Source organism: Trachypithecus francoisi, unplaced genomic scaffold (genome assembly GCF_009764315.1).
Source record: "Trachypithecus francoisi isolate TF-2019V2 unplaced genomic scaffold, Tfra_2.0 Lachesis_group2, whole genome shotgun sequence".
Lineage (NCBI taxonomy): Eukaryota > Metazoa > Chordata > Mammalia > Primates > Cercopithecidae > Trachypithecus > Trachypithecus francoisi.
In genome coordinates, this window is record NW_022681465.1 from 102515126 (window position 1) to 102535130 (window position 20005).

The 20005-nt window shown below is 38.5% G+C and overlaps 1 protein-coding gene across 2 annotated transcripts in view; it reads right to left on the minus strand.

Moving 5' to 3' along the window:
• Positions 1-20005, minus strand: part of MRPS27 (mitochondrial ribosomal protein S27) — a 98397-nt gene that overhangs the window by 12649 nt on the left and 65743 nt on the right. For both annotated transcript variants that reach the window (XM_033179832.1, XM_033179831.1), the window contains exons 5-7: positions 6520-6634; positions 2592-2670; positions 906-1021 (exon numbers count right to left, since the gene is read on the minus strand). In XM_033179832.1, the coding sequence (XP_033035723.1) occupies positions 906-1021; positions 2592-2670; positions 6520-6634 (310 nt within the window). The remainder of the gene's footprint in view (positions 1-905; positions 1022-2591; positions 2671-6519; positions 6635-20005) is intronic.

Sequence of the window (20005 nt, forward strand, 5' to 3'; positions counted from 1 at the left end):
TATCTGCCTAGGGTTGTTTTGAGAATTAAAAGCATTAATACATTTAAAACAAGAACATAGCCTGGTGTAAAGTAAGTGCTACTTAAAATATCGGTTATTGCTATTGTTATTCTTAGGACAACAATAAGCAATGATTAAATATGCGAACCTAAGACCTGAAACCAAAACTTGATATTGTAGACTTTCCAAAACGGAATTGCCCTAGAGAAACCTTAGGAAAATACTGATACAAATGAAATAATCGGTATTTAATGTCCCAGGTAATGGTCAACGTTAGCTGCCTCACTGCCTCTTTGACATGCCATGTCCAGCTCTCAATGATTTCCAACGACCCATTTCTGAATGTCTGAGGTGCACTCAGCCTAGTTCAGGTTCCAAAATACGCAATCACTTTTGACTCAAGTGGAACAACCTCCAATTCCATTCGTTAGAAACCAGTAACCACAATGTACAGAATAAACACACATTCCTGGTTGTGCCTGGCCACAGAGCAGTAGACACCTTTTTCTAGCTTTTGAGAGCAAGCCCCTGCTTGCCTTTTCTTTTCTTTCTTTCTTTTTTTTTTTTCTGAGACGGAGTCTCGCTCTGTCGCCCAGGCTGGAGTGCAGTGGCCGGATCTCGGCTCACTGCAAGCTCCGCCTCCCGGGGTTTACGCCATTCTCCTGCCTCAGCCTCCCGAGTAGCTGGGACTACAGGCGCCCGCCACCTCGCCCGGCTAGTTTTTTTGTATTTTTTAGTACAGACGGGGTTTCACTGTGGAAGCCAGGATGGTCTCGATCTCCTGACCTCGTGATCCGCCCATCTCGGCCTCCCAAAGTGCTGGGATTATAGGCTTGAGCCACCGCGCCCGGCCCCTGCTTGCCTTTTCTAAAGTTCTTAATACTGCTTTAGGGAAGATCACTTACACTGAAGTCTGTCTTCTCTGCCAGGCAATGAAATAAAACATAGAGGGAGAGAAGTTGGGTGGAAGGTACTTCAAAGGCTTCTTGCATCATGACCTCAAAAACCACAGATAAAGCATCTAGCAAGAAGATGAAAGTAAAAATCAGAGGAAATTAGTTGTAGGTAATATTACCAAATCTCTTTTAACTATAAACACTCTTAAAAAGTGGGGCATGGTAAACAACAACAACAACAACACAGAATTAAGAAGTAAAATATGCGGGCTCTGGCCCTAGTTCTTCCACAAACTAGGCTTTTCCTAAGCCTTTAGCTTCTATTTTACATACCAGAATGAACTAAATCAGGAGCTACTGCACCAGTGTCCTGAAGGACATTAAATAAACCACTAATTTCTCTTGGCTCCCAGTATCATCTTCATAATAATAAATTACTATTTGCTTCATCTACTTCAAAAGAATTTTGGACAGTTCAACAAGATAATACATATGAAAATGGCTCAAACTGTGATGCAAGTTTAAGGCATCATGTCTATCAGCTAGAAGAGCTAAGGCATAAAGGAGACACATGTATTCTCAAGGTCACCCTGAGAAGCAGACAGGCTGGTCTGACTGCCCTATTCTCTGCTCTGGTACTTTCTCACTGTTAAGGTAGAAGAGGACAAAATGCTAAAGGAAACCCTAAATCTCAGGTATTATTTCAAAGAAAGCAAAATAATGTCTATAAAAAGGACAATAAGGCTCAGTTTAAAATACTTGTTGGAAGGGAATGGGAAATGCTCATTCATAAATTATAAGCCTCTGAGTATAACATATAACATAAGATATTTGTTTGCCCATTAATGCTGGTCATTAAAGCCTGGGGAGTGGTCTTTAAGCAATTTTTATTTTCCCTCGATATTCTACAATATAGATGGAGGCCAAGAAAATCAAGTTAAACAATTTCTTTCTGTAGTTATTTGGTGGTAAAATAGAGAATATTAACAATGGCTTAACATATAATGCCTGTTCATATCACAAGCACAACAAATGTTTTTCACTTACTGAGATTTTTTTTTAACCAATTTTTACATATATTCATAACTATAAAATAGCACTGATTTGCAGTTGTTCCTAGCAAGCTGGTTGCACATGTTGCCATGGTTCTGAATGAGGCCATAGGCATGAATGTCTGTTCTTTTTGCAAATGGGGAAACTGAGATAGACAGGTAGACCAGGTAGTCATCTAATAAGTCAGTAGAAAAATAAGAACCTGGAAGGAATTTTCTTTTACATAAACAAGCCAGTAATATTTTAAAAGAGCATAGGCTAAAAATTCAGTTGAAAAAAAAAATCTCATTTCTGCCAACTGTTCATTACTGAATCCAAAATTATACTTGAAAAATAAATTTACTTTATCCTTTATTTATATTCTGCATTTCAGTCAGTTTGGGAAGTGAAATTAGATTGGACAATATAATTAACTTACTTTTCCTCTATAATCATTTATGTACTTTGATTTTTTTATCCTAACAAAAATAAAAATAATATTTTTAAAAATTTTGCATAAATGATAATCATCTAAACTTTTCTGACTAAAAGAGTGATGAAGAGATGTTATTAAGAAATAAAAAAGGGGAAGTTCCTACATTTGTACACCTCCTTTTGGGAGCTGGAAGCCCTAAAACACTGAATCTGGGTTTAGTTTCTTACCTTTGTAATTTTCTTTCTTTATAAAAGAATCCATCAGTAAATTGAATGTAAAGTTATCTGGAAAAATTCCATATTGAACCTATAATGAAATGAACATAACAGGAAAAAAAGAGAAAATTATCTAATTTAGTCTGTAACATACGCCTATGTATGTATTATTCAGAATAAAACTTGCCACTATTAGCTTTAAAATATTTGACTATCATTTTACAGCATCTGTGACAGTGAAACAGAAGCCATGACTCATGAGGTCTGGTAACTGGAACTGTTGGTCAGTGTGAGAAAGTTGTGAGTGGGTGTCTGATATAAGACAACTGATATGTAAAAACTAAGGCTTCAATTCTAACACCTCATCATAGCTTAAAAAAAAAAAAACAGAAACCCACACAACCCCCCTAACTGGTTCAGTGACTCTTTTTATAAAGTATGAATAACAATGCAAAAACTCTCACGAGAAAGCAGACATTACACAGCATCTTCTGGTTCTTAGCCAGGCTTTTCAGGTCCCAAGAAATATGCCAACAAATATTTGCTACTAAATTTCTAGAATGTTGTGTCATACAACTGAATACTTGAGAATTCAGATTTCTTAAAATGTGGACCCTTTAGCACCTGCAGGATGTCGACTTTCTCGGAGTGTTTTTAACAATACAGATTCCTACATCTCAGACCTACAGAACCAGAATCTCTGGGAACTGAGCATAAAAACCTGAATTTTTAGTGAGCTTCTTGTGATTTTCATGCATACTCATTTTACTACCAGTGATCCAGATTGTGGCGGCATTTTTATCTGTTTCAAATTCTTCGTAATGTTAACCACCATTCCCCACAGGGCTCCACTCTTCCTTCTTGCAACCAACAGAAACACCTGAGGAATTTTCCAAACTATATCCTTATCCCCTTGAGAGATTTTGATACAGTCCTAACCCCCAACTGTGAATCACCACTGAGCTGACTCATTGTTTCCAGGAGTTATATATAGGAGCCGCAGGTGTGCTGAAATGGAAACATGTCTAAAAGATCATTCTTTTAAAGGTTGTAGCTCATGGCCAGTGTCTATATTTCTCAAAGCAGTCATCCAAATCAGTATTAATCCCTAGGGCAGGATAAAAACCAAAATATTTTAGGATGACAAATCATTAAAGCTGAAAGGGATTTTAGAAATCAACTGGTCAATGATTCTCAACCCAGGCTGTAAATGAGAATCAACTGAGAGCTTTAAAAAACAAATAAACAAACAAACACAAATAAACAAACCCAATGAGGGATGAATGGTCAGGGATAAGGGATGATACTACAATGGTGGATACATGTCATTATACATTTGTCCAAACCCATAGGATGTACAACATTAAGAGTGAACCCTAATGTAAACTAGGGCTTTTGGGTCACAAGAGTTTGTCAATATAAGTTCATCAATTGTAATAAATGTACCACACTGGGGCAGGATGTTGATTATGAGGAAGGCTATTCATGTGTTGGGGCAGGGAGTACATAGAACATCTATGCACTTTTCACTCAGTTTTGCTGTTGAAGGAAACAAAAATATTTCTCCCCAAAATCATTGAGGATGTTAAGTGAAAGACACTGAAAACGCAGGGGAACACTCTACCACAGCCTCCAATTGCCTGATGGCAGCACACAAATCCTTCCTTCCTAGAAAAGCACTTGCTTCTAAGCCCAGAGAAGGCACCAGCAGGCACCAGAGGAATCTGAGAACAGATTTTACTATCTTCCCACATTTTCCCACCTTTTGAAGACGGTAACTTTTCCTTCCTTTGTATTGTCACTGTATGGGATTTATGGCCCTTGGTTGAAATACTATTTCAGCAAAGCCCTAAGCCACTGCCTTGAGACAGAAACACTTTTGAACTGAGGCCTTTCCTGTGTGATGAGTACAGCATGTGTTAATAAACTTCTGCTTGTTTTTCTTTTGTTAATCTGACTTTTGTTTTCAGCACAGTATCTCAACCTAGAACCTAAAAGCAAAAGAAAATAAATTATGTTTTCTCTCCTACACTGTGAACCCAAAACTGACAGAAACATTTAAACTTAAAAAAAAAAAATTAAATTCCAATGCCTGGGCCCCAGACAGATCAATTAAACTAGAATTTCAGGAGTAGAGGCAAACATCTACAATTTTTACAAAGCTTCTTGGGTGACCCTAATGGGCAGCCAGAGTTGGAAATCACTGATTTACTACAACCACTTGACTTAGAGTTGAAAAAACTAAGAGCGAGAAGAATACAGTTATTTGCCTAAAGTTACCAGCAACCAGTGGAGCCTGTGGGGCTACAGACTGGACCTTCCGATTTCTAGTTTGATGTCCTTTCCACTAAAAGACTCGAGAAGCAGCAAAAATTCTAGACTCTCCTAGTTTTGTTATCACAGGAATCTTTGTAATGTGTGGCATTATACTCTGAACTGAAGAAAACAAGATTTAATCCATTCCTTCCTCTGGGTCTTCCATTTCCTCTTCTTGAGATTCAAGGCTATCATCTTGATTGGACTTACCTAGGGACCTAGCTCAATCTCTTACTCCCTTCCTTACCTGGTTCCTCCCTTAACTTAAATACCTTATACCCCAGGAAAAAGGCAATGTATTACTGTTCAGACTGAATCTTTGTTTTCACCCAGATAGACCTCTGGTAATATTGTTTCTGCCAGCCCATCTCCATGTGCAAGCATATGTCTTTTGGTGACCATCTTAAATGGCACCTCAAGTCTCTTTTAATTATGTCCTTCCAATCGGATTCCCTCATCTTAATTCTCCAAGTTGTTTTTACTGTTTTTCTTTTCCTTTCTTTTTTTTTTTTTTTTTGAGACAAGGTCTCATTCTGTTGCCCAGACTGTAGTGCAGTGGCGTCATCACAGCTCAATGCAGTCTCCATCTCCTAGGCTCAAGTGATCCCCCTACTTGAGCCTCTAGGGTAGCTGGGACTATAGGTCTCGAACTCCTGGGCTCATGTGATTCTCCTGTCTTGGTGTCCCAAAGTGCTGGGATGACAGGCATGAGCCACAGTGCCTGGCCTTTACAAATATTCTTGTGTGTCACTTACATTTGCCTAATATTAGACTTATAAGTAACTCAGCTTATCTGCCTTATTAAATTATAAGCTTCCTGAGGGCAAGAACAGAATATTGCTCATTTTTGTATCCACTATCAATAACCAATCCAATGTCTCACAAATAAACTGTATATAACATATATTAAGTTGAATTGGGCCCAAGTCATGGAAATAAAACATTTTGCACAGAAGGGGACTCAAAATCAGTATTCCTTTTTGGTGCTAACTTTCAGGGTCCAGTGACATTACAGACATAATACCTTTTCATTAAAAGACTGTTAAAATATCTTTATGGTTCAAACTAGTGTTTAGCTTCAGACTCACAATAATAACATTCTAAACCTCTGTTTATTTTGTATTTACTGCATACTGTGGAAGGTAAGTAAGACTCAACTCTTGGGTGGTGTAACAGTCAGAAAGTTCCTAATCCTAGAGGGTCTCAGGCTTGATGGGAGGAGTCAGGGAACTCAAAAGACACAGGAGCAAACATGGTCATGTTTTTTCCCTACACTTCACCAGAGGGAAACAGGCAAGAAATCTAAGGCTTAGCAATCAAGAATGAAATGACCACCACTGCAGAGTTCTTCTGATTAGACTACCTTTTGCTTATACCTGTCCTTTTCTGAGTCACTTTGTTTGGAAAAGCAGCAGCTCAGGACTTTTTTTTAAAATTTATTAACTTATACCCAGCTTCATTATTAACTTATACCCAGCTTCATTCTGTTAATAAGAAGAATATTTGAGGTCAAATAATTTTTAGAAGTTATTTCTGGTGTTATTCTTTGCTGTACTACAGTGGGTACAAACATCATATCATCTAAACTCAGAAAAACAGGTTGCAGATCCACGGAACCACTCACCTTATTTACAAGGGTATATAAGGCTTTGTCTTGTGCATCATATTTTAGACACTGCCTAATCCAGCTGTGGATAGTCCAGTTTCTCAGGTACCAGCAGTTGGGGCTGTGTCGAAATCTAAATAAGCAGAAGAGGAGAGAAAACTGGTGTTAACTCTTGCATGTTAAAACACATCTTCCATCGATAGGTCCTTCTCTTAGATATGTAGAGTGCAATGTGACAGAAATTCATAAAAGTCAACAGTTGATAAAAACTTGAGAATGAAACTCATTAACCACAAAGTCTGAAATAGTAAAGAGAAGGCAAGCTAATAAATAACAAAAAAAGATTTACAAAAATTGTATTCCTTATACCCCTTACTTCAAAATCTTATTTTAAGAGATTTATGAAAAATGATTTGGAGAAAATACTAATCATGGCATTACATAAACAGATATTTCATTAGAAGACGTGTGAAGCTTAAGCTGAAACGCTGCAAGTTTAAAACAAACGAAGAAAATAAAAAATAGGATAGCACAGCAACTCTGTAGAGGAGAATCAGCTTTTAGTAACAGTGATATTTCCTGTGGCTCTTAGGAGAGACTAGGACATTCTTCACTGAGTCAAAGGAAAACAGAGGAAAAGAAATAAAAGTTGAGTAAAATTTAACCTTCATGTCCTCCAAGATCCACAATCCCACACTGCCTTCTTCACAGTTCCATTGTAGCTCGTCAGTTTATCCCTTACTTTCTATAGCTCCCCACAGGGTCTTAAAAGTCTGAAGCAGCCCAGTATGAGTTATATACAGTAATAGTATACCTACAAAGGAATGGTGCTTGGAAAGGAATTCCAAATGCTGCTTTTGCCTTTGTCCATGCACATTGCTAACACCTGGGATGGAAGCTGCTACTCCTAGTTCCTGGAGTTCATGACAAAAGACTGAGTGGAGATTGCGCTGTAAGATGGGGGTGGAAAGGGCTCTGTAGTCCCTCTTTTTATTTATCTACTTTGATTAGGATGGACCTTCATATACTATACTATATCATGTTACCTGAAATCCCCATGTTTTCCTTAATCATTCAGGAAGCAGGCCAATCACTGGGCCCCATGAAAATCAAACTCTTTTCTTAAAAAGCAAGAGGAGAGACAAAAACCTAGTGCTAAAGGATTCCATGCCATAATTGAGAGTCAACGGTACAGATGAATACTAGTGTCTTTGAGAGGCTGATTATTCAGTCTGCCTCCTGCTATTTCCTGCCATCTGCTATTGGGATAGTTTCCTCTGAACAGGTTCTCTGCCAAAGTAATAGCTAAGAAAAGGAGAGGAAGTGAGAAATAGTATTTAATTTAGGATATCTATTAGTGCTCTGGTGAGAGATTTGGCAAAAATAAGATCCAAAGATGTTTTATGGATTTAGGGTCTTCTAGGCCGCCTGATTCTCTTCAATATTTTAGGTTTTGCTAGAAAATGTCTCTCTCACTCTATTTTTCTCTACAAATTAGCCCCTTTAAAATCACAAATAGAGAAATATGTCAAATTAGGTTTAGAATAAGAGTGAAATGGCCAGAGAAAGGCACTGTATAGGGGACCTAGATACTTGATTTTATAAGATCCTCTGCACAGAAATGAAACAAAATATACCTTTTAGTATTTCATTTTTTCCCTCATTTTTTATTTTTATTTTTATTTTTTGAGACAGGGTCTCACTGTTGCCCAGGATGGAGTGCAGTGGTGCAATCCTAGCTCACTATAACCTCAAACTAACTCCTAGGCTCAAGCAATCCTTCCTGCTAAGCCTCCCAAGTAGCTGGGAGTATAGGTGCATGCCACTATGCTCAGCTTATTTTTTTGTACAAACAGAGTCTCGCTATGTTGCCCAGGCAACATTTTCAAATCAATAATTTAGCTACTTTATTCTTGTTTCTCTGAACAATCTGAGATTTAACATGAAATGACCAATCAAAAATGAGTTTCATTTTTTAAAGAAAAAAGTCAAGTGAAATATCAGGTGTACTGCTTCAATGATGGTGACGCTTCCTCATCAGCCTGTAAGTTCCTGGGTTAGCAGAGACAGAGACTGACTTGCTCAATACTGATTCCTGTACTGACACAATTCTTGGCCCATAGGTTTTTCAGCCAATAAAAAAAAAAAAAAGAGCTTTAATCAACACTGGTATTAAATGCTGTTATGTCCCAATCATTTTGTTAATGTCTATGGCATACATGAAGATATGTAAATTTCCTTTTTGGGGCATTTAGAGTCTCATTACAAAAAAGATGTACACAAAATTTAATAGTAATACAAGGTGGAGCATGATAAGTGCTAAAGACAAAAGGGATTGCTAGAGGCTAAAGGGTTTTTGGTAGTAGCAGTTGTTGGGTTTAGTCAATTTTTCCTTTAAAAAGAAACAAAACAAAATATAATTCTTTTTGGTAATGACTTTGGGAAAAAAATATATCAAATGCCAATTACTACCCTCACTCAAGATTATTTTAAACCTAATCCTCATTTTAAATCTAAGGTTCTGGCCCAGGATGTTTCCAATGACTACTAAAGTTGTAACTTTTTTTTGATGATGAACTTTACAATAAGAACACCATGACCATATCCAACCCAACACCTTTCTCTTATTCATGATCAACAGGCCACTTTTAGGCTTTGAAAAATAACAAAGACTGATAATGAGAGCCTAGTTTTAGACCTTCAAAGCTCAAATTAAAACATATTTAAAGCCATCTGCTAAGCTTCTAAGGCTAACTTCAACACATGGAAGAGCAAGAAAGTCTCTTCTTCTTAAAAGCCCTTCCTTCACAGACTCACTCTCTCAGAAGCCTAAAGGGAAAGTTACTCAAGACTTCACACATCGAATATAATCATCTCTGCACAGCAGCCCTTTGAGATATTTGTTAAGACAGTGAGAAGTCTTTAATAAGTCTACTCCCTGTCCTACCCTGGGACAAGGCTACTTGGTATGAGCTTTGCTCTCTAAGCCCTAACAATCCTAGACCCAATTATGTCTAGGGCATTTTCTTTCTTTTTTATTGGATATACATTTTGAGAGATCAAGTCTCACTCTGTCACCCAGGCTGGAGTGCAACTGCAAGATCACAGCTCACTGCAGCCTTGAACTCTTGGATTCAAGCGATCCGAACCTTTGCCTCCTTCTTTATTTCTGTAGAGACAGGGTCTTGCTATGTTGTTCAGGCTGGTCTAAAACTCCTGGCCTCAAGTGATCCTCCCACCTCAGCTTCCTAAAGAGCTGGGATTATAGGCATGAACCACTGTGCCGAGTCTAGGACATTTTCAGTGAACTCTCACAAAAAATAAACTGAGGAATAGCAGTGAAATACTTACAAACTTACTATAAAATATGATGCCCAAAGTGCAATTCCTGAATTTCCCAGCCAGGCAGCAAATGAACTCCCTTCTAGGCCCCCATCAGCATTAAAAAGAGAAGCTTATGTGAGTGGCTATCTGGAATATAAACAAGTCAAAACACTGGGCCAGCAGGGTTCAATTTTGGATGGCAAAATTTGAGAAGAATTCGTATTGGTGACTTTTGAAGCAGTTCAGACAAATAAACGTGGGGACTTTTCAACTTCCAGTAGTAATATGTCAGGTGAGTGAGTCCCTGGAATGGCACTTCCCTGGAATGATTCTGTGGACTGTTATATGAGCATTCTCTCTTTCTGCCAGAAGAAAGGCAAAGAGAAATGAATACAGCTAACACATTGATTTTCCAATTTGCCTGCAAACAGACTGGCTTTTGTTCTCGCCTGATCTGACCACCAGCCTGGCAGATTACAGACAGCCACTGTAGGAGTCCCCTCTGTGCGCCTATGCCATCAGCTGTTTGCTCACCTCGACAGAAGCTTTATTATTGCCTAGGCCAGCAGGCTGTCAAGATAGGCAAACATGTGAGTGTAGAAAAGAGAAACAAATACAACGCAAATAACCCCAACAAGGTTGTGCTCATGAAGGCTAAAGGTACTCTGAACTTTCAGCTTATAAAATGTGATTATACTTACAACAATTCTAAGAAATTGTGTATTTCTTGGAGGAGCACAAGAGTGACGAAGTGTACTCTCAAGTTCTAGCTCTAGTTCTAAAAGTTGGTTTCCCATGGCTAAAGAGATCTCTGTCCCCAGTGTTGAGTAGGATTTTCAGGTGAAGACAGAGCTTGCCTAGGAAGCCAAACCATGGCCAATCAAATAGCAGGAACTGAGAAGCTTCCTCTTCTCAAAACTCAGGCCATACTCAGAACTCTTAAGGGCATCTTCCTGCATTGCTGCTCATTTAAGACTGATGTTACCAGGAAAGAAGGGGAGCAGAATCACAGGCTGCCAAACCGACATGGGAGTGAAAGTCTTAGATATCACAGAGATTTCTTAGAAGGGAAGAGAGGTTATATAAAAGAGATCAAGAGTGAAAAGAAAAACACCAGAGACTGACTGTGATTATATAGGAGATACTTTATTGTGTGTAAAAGTCACATGGGATTTCCTGTTTGACCAACTTCGTCATTTAATGTAAAACAAAAAAAAAAGGGGGGGGAGGCCTAGGCACAGTAGCTCATGCCTGTAATCCCAGCACTTTTGGTGGGTAAAGTAGGAGGATGTCTTGAGGTCAGGAGTTTGAGACCAGTCTAGGTAACACAGCGAGACCCCGTCTACACACACACACACACATACCAAAAAAAGGAAAGAAAAAAAAAAAGTGAAATATATCCTTTCTTCCATGGGGTTGAAATAAAGGTTTTGTTATTGTTGAATGGCTAAAGTGGCAATGCTCATCAGCTCTTTTGGTCTCACAAATAAAAATGCTTCAGGCTGGGCAGGCCCAACGCACAGATGCCAGAGCCTGGAGCCCAGCAGCTCACAGCTCCACCATTTAGCTGCAACACTGGCTCTTCCACATGAATGAGCAAGTTTTCCACAATGTTTATCTGATTCTGAGAGCCACCAGCCCTAAACACACACATGCAGCTTTTCCTCCGCTCCAGTGAATTCTGTATCCTGTGGCAACAGGCTTTACAGATGGGAACCTCAGCCACAGAGCTGGGTAGACATAGAGATGGGAGAGGGGGTCAGGGTAAAGGGAGGAAAGAAAGAATGCCAAGAAGAAAATACGGCTGGCTTCAAAGCCTGCAGTGTAGACTGAGGATCTTATCAATGAAGGAAAGTTAGCAATTATCAAAAAGGAATGAGCGCTTCCTTGAACTAAAATCAAAGGGCAAGAGTGTCACGTGACTATTTAAATCAGAATCTGATTCAATCACTGCTACTCACTTTCTCATTATTTTCTTTTTCATCCTGCTAGAAACTCTGCTTTCAGAATTGTTAATTTCAAAACTAACAATTATTAGTTGCCCCCAGCTACCACAAATAAAATCAAATTTTGATGAGATAATTTTCTAATGACTATTATATTTTTGTCAAGTACTAAAAAAAAGAGGGCAGGGTTTAATACATAAATCGATAATAAAATCATCAGTATTATAAGTTGCAATTTCCTGCTTGGGATCTCAGATTTTTACTCAAAGAATTTAAGGCAATTTTAACTTTCCACATACATATACTTAGCCTGCACAAAATGAAAGCATCAAGTGCAAGAATCCCCTCCAAAACACCTCTCCCACCCTGCCACCAAAAGGCAACCAGTTTGGGCTTGAATATTTCCAACAAATTCACTATCTACCTTCACAATGCAGATAAAAATGTCTTTCTTTAAAAGTTCTAATTTTTAAAAAATTAAAGTCAAGTTTACAGAGACACAATGTACAAACAAAAAAATTCACACTTTCAGTTTATAGTTCTATCAATTTTGACAAATGTATCCAGTTGCATAATCATGACCACAGCCATCCCACTACTGAGTATATACCCAAAGGATTATAAATCATGCTGCTATAAAGACACATGCACACGTATGTTTATTGCGGCACTATTCACAATAGCAAAGACTTGGAATCAATCCAAATGTCCATCTGTGACAGACTGGATTACGAAAATGTGGCACATATACACCATGGAATACTATGCAGCCATAAAAAAGGATGAGTTTGCGTCCTTTGTAGGGACATGGATGCAGCTGGAAACCATCATTCTTAGCAAACTATCACAAGAACAGAAAACCAAACACCGCATTTTCTCACTCATAGGTGGGAACTGAACAATGAGATCAATTGGACTCGGGAAGGGGAACATCACACACCGGGGCCTATCATGGGGAGCGGGGAGGCGGGAGGGATTGCATTGGGAGTTATACCTGATATAAATGACGAACTGATGGGTGCTGACGAGTTGATGGGTGCAGCACACCAACATGGCACAAGTATACATATGTAACAAACCTGCACGTTATGCACATGTACCCTAGAACTTAAAGCATAATAATAAAGAAAAAATTAAAAAAAAAAAAAGATAAGCCCCCTTTGTAGTCAATCTCCCCAGGGTTTGCTGGTCAAGTTAAGCAAATTTTATATAGGTAACCTCCTTGGGTCCCTTTCTAGATCTAGAGCTATTAATTTTATAAGAGGAAAAGCAAATAAGGTAATAAAACCACCACAATATCTATTGGTTGGTTTATAATTTCTATTCTGTCAAGTTCCCAGTAGCATTTGAAAAAATTAAAACTTAGCTTGTGAGTAGTTTCTTTTTTTGAGCCCTACATATAGTCATTAGACTTTCTGGAATCCCTGCCTGCTAGTCTAAAAATGGTGATGAGTAAGTAGATTTTTGGTAGAGAATAACAGGGGCATAGAATTTCGCAAATGTAGAGTGCTAAATAAATGCAGCATAACAACACATTTTTTGAAATGTAGACAGATAACAGAGGGACTTGTTAGATTGATATCAAAGTCTGAATTTGTCAGACCAAGGGCTTAAAAAACGAGGCCATTGGCATTTCACCTGGAAACACACTGGTATAAATATGATATACTAGAAACTATTCCAGGAGTTATTCTTGTTATCCACATCCTCTCATGAAACAGAAAGCAATCAAAAGTAGGACACATGTCACCAAATTATTCTCTCTCTCCCTGCTCTCTGACCTGCCTGTGGTTTTACCAGATCTAACTCTCAGTCTAGAAGACATATTTCTGCTTCATTTAAGTATTTAATGAGTAGCTAGCTACCTTTTGCTTAGGCACGGTGACCTATATTCTTTACCCACTGATCTACTAATTTCCTTTAATTCTTTTTTTTTTTTTTTTTTTAAGTAGAGATGGAAGTGTTGCTATGTTGACCAGGCTGATCTCAAACTCCCGGCCTCAAGTGATCTTCCTGCCTCAGCCTCGCATCATGCCTAGCCCTAACTCCTATCTTAAAGATGACATCTCTCCCTTTCTGATACAGAAAAAAACACCTATAGACAGACTCTACGCTCTGTTGCTCTCTCTCTCTCTTACCTTCATGGTATATAAGGGAGGCAGTCAGAATGAAGCCAATTGTGTTCTTTGTCTAAAGCCTGGAACACTATTTTATCAGCCTCCAAAGAGCAATATGTGTAGATAACCAGGGAGGATTACTTGTGGGGAGAATGGGAGAAGAAACAAGTATTTACAGTGATCACTGAGGTGCCCTTCTGGAGATGGTCCTAAAAGCAGAAAATGGCTTTGTGGCCACCACCTGACCTATCAGTGAAACTGCACCCAGAAGCGGCTGGTAAGACTTCTCTAGCCTCTCTAAAGCTGTACGCACAGTGGCTCACAGGTCAGCTTCATGACTGAGAGGCAGCTGCTGAAGGCCAAGTAGGTTACAGAGGGTCTTTACCTACGAACAGTAGGAAGTCGAGAAAAACTGGATCCCAAACCAGTCCTGTTTATAAAAGCATATAAAGTTGTGGAAACTGGCTTGGTTTGGATAGAGATAAGATAAACGTTTCGGTTTTCAGTAGGAAATTTATGAGCAATAAATGAGCCAGTTTTAAATACATGCAAACATTTCCTTATGTCTCCTAAAGCTTTGGCTAGGAACTGCAGAAAAAATTTCTGCAAAATCATAAATAATACAATGACTAAGATAGGAAAATCACATATATTAATTAAACACTGGTTTTGAATAATTCTGGGAAAATGAAAGGTGAGAAAGAAAAAAAAAAAGGAGGAAAACAAAGGAATAGAATAGAAATAAAAACTAGAAATTCTGGAGTATGCTAGCTTAGTGAAGTTGTCAGGATTAAGTCTGCCACAAAAGAAATGAGCAGGCAAAGGGCCTGGTCCACGAGATGAAGCACACCAGGGTAAAATCAGAAAAGAATTAAGCTGGTGTTGAGCAGATTTATATGTGTGTGTGTGTGAGATTATGGATTTCTTTATGGGTATTTCTGAGGGAAGAGAAGCTCAGTACTAATCAGGATTTCTTAAGAATCAGATTTTTTTTTAAGAAGAAAAGCATCTCAGTATTTTAAACATTCTGATTCTCTAACACATGAAAAAGTTAAATCCCTAGGCATTCTTTGTTTGTAGCAAAAGTAAGGTTGGACATACTTCCAGTGATACAATCCAATTCATAGCTAGTTTCTATTTCTGTAACTCTACTGACTCCTCTATTAAGCTTTTAAGCTCTTAAAAGGCTGGAGACAAGTTATCTATCATTTTGCATCCTACAAACAAGTAAATAAGGACTCAAGTAGGTGCCTGATGATTTGGTAACAGTGACTAGGCCTGCTAAGACTGTGTAAATACCAATAATGCATGCTGAAATTCATGAGGATTATTTATATTTGAAACAGTAATTCACTTCCGCTTGTGAAGTATCATCCTGGCTAAAATAAACTTGAAGTCAAGAAGAAATGCTGCCGTTTTTGTACAAGGCAGGAGGAGATGAAAGATGGCAGAGGAAGTGGAGTAGTATGTGGTCACTGTGGAAAGCCACCTAGTCCTCACTTATTCCCCCTACTGTTCCTTCCCACAATACATAAAAGGATGATAGATGGATTCTTTAGTGCAAGTTGAGGGAACAGACAAGCTGCTAGGAGAGTGAAGCCAATAAGTTGAGGACAGAAGCCAGAGTACATGGGTTCATAGCATTTCCCTAACAGGAACTCAATAAAAAAAGACTCCTTTCAACCCCAGAAGAGGCTTTGAAAGCAACCTAGGCCAAGTAAACTGGGGATAGTGGAGAGAAAAAAAAGTCAATATTGAGTTAGAGAATCTTTAATTTAGTGCTGGTAGAGATCTTCAATATCTATTGTATACTGGACTATTTATTGAGAATTTACTAGCCCTGTTCTAGGTGATGTAAAATTATTTAGTCTAATTCCTTTACTTTATAGATGAGGAATCTTGACATATATAGTGAGATAAAATGATTTACCCAGGATAAGCACAGTTAGCGATAGGACCTAAATTAGACCCCTCACTCTCATTATTCCACCACTGCCTCTCAACTTCTTTTATTTGTAGGACATCTTTAAAAACCATTTTTGTGGTTTCACAAAAGTCTCCAACAGTGAAAAATAAACATCTCTTCTAAATTTAGGAGCAGAATCTACAGAAAAATAAACTTAGTGTAAAACAGTTGTGGAACTGCTTTGAACTAGCTGTTTAACTTTGGAAAGTCACTCGATCCTTCAGGGTTTCAGTTCTTGCAACTGTAAAACGAACAGGTAGGGTTATCTGGATCACAAATTCAAATGTCTACAGGGGCCAGTCAGTTAATATAAATGCATGAATCATGTAAGACAATAGGTAGAAAGCTGCTTGTATTACGATCAAGCAAAGTGATTTCATTATACTGTTTATAAAAACAAGTTTATGGGCCAAACAAAATACACTTGAACTCTGGACTAGACCAGACCCCTGGAACTCCTTCCAGCACTTAAGTTTAATGACTCTAAAAGACAATAAAACTGTATCTACTCATAAAAACATCATTTACAAGTTTCTATTAAACCAGAAAAATGGCAGTGATACAAACAAGTGAATAAAGACTCAAAGATAAACAAGCAACCATTCAGTCCACAGCTGATTTTACTTTATTCCACTAGCCTCCATTCCCCTACCATATGGTACCCACTTTGGGCAGCCAACAGAGATTATTATTATGGGAATGGTGGGCCCTGCAAGTCGGCATCTAAAATTTCAAGGTAAAATGATAAAATCAACTAAAGTTAAATTTAAGGTCCCTGAAGTACATTATAACTGAAGATCAAGTTGTATAGAAGATAAAATTTTCAGCAACTGATCACTCCATTAGTAAAGCATTTTATTTTCTACTCAAATACTTCAGTGCGATCCAACTTATATCTAAGAGAGTCATCCAATTAATTTTTCTACGTAATGTAAATTATTGTTTTATATATTGTTACTTTATCAAACCTGTTATCTGGCAATTCCTACAGCAGAAATGGTTGAACTCTAAAAAAAGGGGAGTAGGAGGGGGTGGACATAGAGATATTAAGAAATTACTTGACAGTTTTTGGAACATAATGACTATTTGCAGTTTAAAAAGGAAAGATATTTAAAAATTGAGATTTATATTTGTCAGTCCAATTGGTTTTTAGAAAGGTTTACTTTACCACTCACCAAACAAACAAAAACTCTTAGTTGTTTATATGTAAAGACAGAAAAATTAAGGTGATCTTTCTTTCTTTCTTCTGTTGCCAAACAGTAAAAATCAGCATGACTATAATACATTTAATAGGCAGCTCCTCTATTTAGCTCAAGCTAGTCTCTCATACCAAAAACCAAACTTTTTTAAACTGAATATCTGAAATTGTACAAACATAATACGCTAAGAAAATTCTTAACAATGACTAAATGCAAACTTCATGTCATAGGAAGGTTAAGTACCAGAGCTAATTCCTTTTAATAGGATGACAATCATAAGAAAGAATAGTTACAATTTTGAATATGAAAGAGCTGTTTCTTTAGTAATAAACCAAATACAAAGTTCCAGGTTCATCTGTTCTGGCTGGCAAATCTTGCATAAAAAAGCCATACTTCAGCTAAACAAAAGCTCTTAGGCTGGCCTAGAAAGAGGGAATGAACAATTTGAAAAACATCTTTTATTGCCCGAGAAAATTTTAAAAGTGTCTGAGAGTGCCAGGAGACCTGCCTCAATGTGACTCAAGCAGCTATCCAAAGTCCCTCAGCTTTCCTAAAGTATGAGTCATAGGGTAAGGAGACAGAGCTCCTTGGCAAAGATACAGGTTTTCCTCTTTGGTTCCACCCCACCATTTTCATTAAAAAAAAAAAAAGCTTTGATGTATAATAGTTAAATAGATTCCAGACAGGCTTAACTGAAGAAGTTTGAACACCAGGGAGGCAAAATATCATTGCAGAAGTCGGTATTGTTTGCCACTGTGATCCACAGACACAGGGAGCATCTTCTGCATCCTAAAAAGGCTCAGCCCATTGATCATGTGTCAGATCATGGCTGCACTTTGTGGGAGAGGAGAGGATAACAAGCTATGAAAATACCTCAGTCTCCCTAGTTTCTTAAACACTGCAAGCTCATATACTGAACACTGAGTTCGAAGGGGTGGGAACTTGTCCTTTATGAGTGCACATTAAGCGGAATTTCAAGTGTGGTAGCATGTAGGCTGTCCACGTATATATGGCTGCTACAATGAATACAGCCTTTAGTGAACAGATACATTTTTTCTTTCAATAATCTTAGGTAAAAAAGTAAGAAAGCTGAGATTTTTTAAGCATGAATAAGGCAAAACCGAATGTTAAACTGCAGAGGGAATATTTCTACTTCTATACCTATATGAAATTACTTATTACAACAGAATGGAGCATTTGATGAGGGCAAAGCTCCTCTCTCCTGTATTTGATCATTCATCAGCCTACTATGAATTAGGATATTCTGTTGGGCACTAAGAGGCAAAGATGAATAAATATCTACTTGCCTTCAATGAGGTCAGATTGGAATGATCAAAAACCAGTATTTTCAGCTCCGTGTGGTGGCTCACGCCTGTAATCCCAGCACTTGGGGAAGCCGAGGCGGGCAGGTCACTTGAGGTCAGGAGTTCGAGACCAACCTGGCCAACATGGTGCAACCCCGTCTCTACTAACAAACACAAAAATTAGCCTAGTGCGGCAGCACATGCCTGTAATCCCAGCTACTCGGGAGGCTGAGGCAGGAGAATCACTTGAACCCGGGAGGTGGAGGTTGAAGTGAGCCGAGATGGTGCCACTGCACTCCAGCCTGGGCAACAGAGCAAGACTTTGTCTCAAAAACACAAAAACAGGCCAGGCGCGGTGGCTCATGCCTGTAATCCCAGCATTTTGGGAGGCTGAGGCAGGTGGATCACGAGGTCAGGAGATGGAGACCATCCTGGCTAACATGGTGAAACTCTGTCTCTACTAAAACAATACAAAGAAATTAGCTGGGTGTGGTGGCGGACGCCTGCAGGACCAGCTACTCGGGAGGCTGAGGCAGGAGAATGGCATGAACCCGGGAGGCAGAGCTTGTAATGAGCTGAGATCGTGCCACTGCACTCCAGCCTGGGTGACAAGAGCGAGACTCTGTCTCAAAAACAAAAAACAAAAATAACAAAAAAAAATCCAAGTTTTTTTTTTAGCATTGATAACAAGTTTAGAAGGTTAATTTATAAGCATCAGAGATAATTCCCCATGTATATAACACTGATTATTTCATAACACCCTGGTAATAAATTTTGAAAAACTGGCTCTCAATAGGAAAATAAACCCAACTTTTCTCTCTTCTTCCCAATAGTCTGTCTGTTTTGTTTCCTCAGGTATATTTAAGAAATAAAAATGTTATAGATAGAGATAATGCTGTACCCTACTTCTCTCACTTTCTAGAACAAGAAAGTTGGTGTCCATCATTCTCATGTTATACCTTTACTACTTAGGGATGTGTTCTGTGTTGAGTGTTTCAAGGTGAATGGCCTTTTGACTCTGCATTCAAGGGCCTGTCTGATAGAGAACTGAATCAAACCACAGTAATGCTGTTTCTCCAGGGGCAGAAGAGTAGGGACAGAAGCGACAAAATTACTGTTATCACAGACATGAGAGAGGACTCGATGCCACTTTCACTGGGAAAACTAATTGCACTGCCACTGGGGAAATATCTGACAAAGTGCTGCTCTGGGTTTGATTACAACCCAGCCCTGACTCACTAACCTGAGAATCAGTTTTGTCATTTTAAAAATACAGATAACACCTTAATCACTGGGTTATTATGAAAATCACATAGGAGTTATTTAGGTATTTTGCCAGCTTATAATTCTTTTTGGAACCAAACAGTAAAAATATGCACACATATAAGCAATATTAAAATATATATTTTTAAAGACAAGGTCTCACTCTGTCACCCAGGCTGGAGTGCAGTGGTGAGATAACAGCTCACTGCAGCCTTGACCTCCTGGGCTCAAGGGATACTCCCACCTCAGCCTCCCGAGTAGCTGGGACCACAGGTGTGCCACCACTCCTGGCTATTTTTTTTTTATTTTTTGTAGAGAGGAGGTCTCATTATGTTGCCCAGGCTGGTCTCAAACTCTCGGGCTCAAGCAATCCTCCCACCTTGGC